At 29.4% G+C, this 3,194-nt stretch overlaps 1 protein-coding gene across 1 annotated transcript; it reads right to left on the bottom strand.

The window, feature by feature from the left end:
- Positions 1–389: 389 nt before the first annotated feature.
- On the bottom strand, positions 390–2,070 carry LOC140448374 (putative glutathione-specific gamma-glutamylcyclotransferase 2). Its single transcript, XM_072541462.1, has 2 exons — positions 1,708–2,070; positions 390–1,531 (listed from the first exon to the last, which is right to left on the bottom strand). Exons 1-2 carry the CDS (start codon positions 1,885–1,887, stop codon positions 1,151–1,153), a joined length of 561 nt encoding a protein of 186 aa, XP_072397563.1. The 5' UTR covers positions 1,888–2,070; the 3' UTR covers positions 390–1,150.
- Between the last annotated feature and the right edge of the window lie 1,124 nt (positions 2,071–3,194).

Raw genomic sequence — 3,194 nt, 5'->3', positions numbered from 1 at the left:
ATGTTTCCAGATAGTTATTAGTACAAAAGGTACCATAAAAATGCCACCTCGCTCTCCTGATCTTGCACCTTTGGACTTTTTCTTATGGGGCTATGTGATGCAAAAAATTTACCGACATGAGCATAAACATGCCGGAACTGTAGACGAATTACGTCAAAAAATCATTCAGGCCTTTTAAGCATAAAACCTGAATGAAATTATAGAATAGATTGGGCTACTGCTTGGCTGAATGTGTTGGACTTCTGCCACTAAAACTCTGCTATCATGCATTTCCATACAACAAGTATAGTATATACATCAATTTTATTAGTTGTTGGTTCTTTTATTGATAGTTCTTTGAGTAATTTTATGTTGTATTCTGTTCATAAATCAGTACAATAAAACTTCAGTTAAGTTTAAAATTGTATAATAAAATAAATAATATAAATAAAATGCCAAATTACAAAGTTTTGGAGTAAATTGTTTCCAAATATCTTAAGCCTAAAAACATATTTAACATCACAATAATTTACCAAAAACGATTAGTAAATATAAAATTCGAAATACTGTCACAGTTTATTTGTTTTTAATGATAAATATCATTATATTTGTAGCCCTAAAGTAAACGAGAATGAGTTCATAACAAAAAAATTATGTTCATGTACTTGCCATTAGCGCTGAAATGTACTAGGTATACCTGTAAAAATTTCATTAGTTTTGACAATTATACTGACTTATCCTTGCTTACCTAGGAACCACTGACATTTTTAAGTATAAAACTGGGATCCTTATAAATAGGTACTGGGAAAACACATTTTTTGCACATTTGGCATTTAAGTTCTACTTTGAGGGAAATATAAGTTGACATTTTATTAAGTAGTAATACTTTTTTTTCAGGTAATGTATAAAGCTTCCAAATTTTCCCTTCATATTTAAAAAAAAAATTATTTTAACTATTCTGAAAATATCTATTTTTATTATATGTGGATTTTCTGACTAAAACCACAAACCCTAGGTTTGTGTCTAAAAACTTTTCCCTGCTTTATTTATCTAAAATTTAAAACAAATTTTAGCAACTCATTTACTAACAGATTGAACAATTTTATAAAACAGAAAATTAAACAGCCAAAAACATCTTATTAACAAATACATTATATGCCTGAAATATCACTTATGTACTAGTACATACTCCGTTAGTTTTCCTCAATAAATTAAGAACTTTCTTTTCAAGTTCGTACAAATGTTCATCCTGAATGGAAGGGAAAAAATTTCTCATTGCATTAGCTAAATTACAAACATAATCTACGTTAGGCCCGCTGGGCCCTTCAGATCGTACTACTTGAGCTGCTATATCGTTCAAATCAGCTGGGCCGCCGTAATTTGCATTATCATGATCCCCAAGATAAATGGTGATATCAAAGTTTTGTTGGTCTTCACATATCGGAAAAAACTCGAGTGTTTTTTTTTCGTATCCACCTTTTTCTCGATAATCTAAGTGATCTACTACTTGTTTTACATCCGTATCAGAAATTTTGTAAGCTACTCCATATACCTGGAAAGACAAAACAAAGATATTGTTTAACAAATGTTTTCTATAAAATAAATCGTTTATCTAAAACGTAGAAGAACTTTACTGACGTCATAAAATCTAAATAATCTTTATTTTCTTTATTATGTGTTCACATATGTTTTGAGTAAGTTAAGTTTCTTTAATTTTCAAAAACTTACTTTTGAATTTTCGTCCGATGGAATAAGGGTTACAACACGTCCTGGATTTTCTGGAGTCCCTCTATGATCTGTACTGAGCTGATAAAATCTTCTATCGTAACCTTTAATATACCCTAAAACTTTTCTTTCATATGGAAAATCAATTTTCCATATAAGAGACCCATAACCAAAAACCCACATTATTGAATAAATAAATTATTGTATAGAATGCATTACGTCGCGATTTTTCATAAAAAGAACATTTAAGTACACTGATTAAAAACAAGCACTGGAATCTTGGTTCGTGAACAAAATAATTTGAATTTATTTAATCATCATGATATTGACGAATGACGTCACAACATAGTGAAAATGACAACGTCTTTGGCACGTGTACCGTACGTACAAATGACGTTCATGTCATCTCTTTGGGTCGTTATGGAAGTGACTATAACACAGTCGGAAGTATACGTAATGTGGATAAATTATTACTTCTGATACATTTTGAAAAAATATATATAGAATGATATTCTATAATATATGATGTATAAGAAAGATACAAATCCCAAAACACTAATACACAATTTCTAGATCATCAAACAATCCATGCAAGCATTGAAAATACTGTCTCTATCAATTGTTTATGTAAAGATAAACTTATAGGTAATTAATTAAAAACTTGTCTGACACATAGACGTAATATATTAATAACAGTCTGGCATCGTGCTTTTAAAATATATGCTGAATTTAAGTTAATATGCCACAACCTCCCTAAAACGATAATTGTGATATAACATAGGATAACAACTGTAGGCTGTTCAAATTTTATTAAATTGCTTGTATTTTCATGTATGTGCGTCCAAAAATTTGAATTTTATATCTTGACATCACAGCTATAACAATTAATAAGCACATGAAAAAACATCTCGCTATAATATTGACATAATAATATACATAAAATAAAAAAGTTATACACATTCTCGGGTTTGAGTGAATGGATTCCTTGTTTATAGAGCTTGCTGTATCTTATATCTTGTAGTTTTTAATAAATAAGACTAAGGTACTGGACCCTATAATGGAGCAAATATTGTAAGCCTTGAAACCAGTAGCCCAAAATTTATCATCATTAAATAATAAAAACTACTTAAGATTGTGAGTATTGTGTCATTTCTAATATACTGGGAATAGAGTTAACTCATATCATATAATAATTGTAAACAAAACTCACAGATTTTATTGGTGGTATATACACAAATTAGATCGCAAAATAGACTCGATAAATAATATAAAAATCTGCCATAATTTGGGCACTTATAATGAAAAATATACGAGCAAAATACATAATTCTAGCAGTCCTTTCTCTAGTTGTGTTATTTGTAATTGTAGAAAATGTATTTCGAAACAGTTCTTCTTGCCGTTGCTCAAAATAACAGTTAAAAAATCCACCTGCAATGTCTGTTGCATAAATTCAGGCGTAAAAAACTTTACTTTACAGCTTTACACTCATC

Source organism: Diabrotica undecimpunctata, chromosome 8, assembly GCF_040954645.1.
Source record: "Diabrotica undecimpunctata isolate CICGRU chromosome 8, icDiaUnde3, whole genome shotgun sequence".
NCBI classification, from domain to species: domain Eukaryota; kingdom Metazoa; phylum Arthropoda; class Insecta; order Coleoptera; family Chrysomelidae; genus Diabrotica; species Diabrotica undecimpunctata.
Note: the sequence above shows the minus strand (reverse complement) of the source record. Positions and strands in the feature narration are given on the sequence as shown.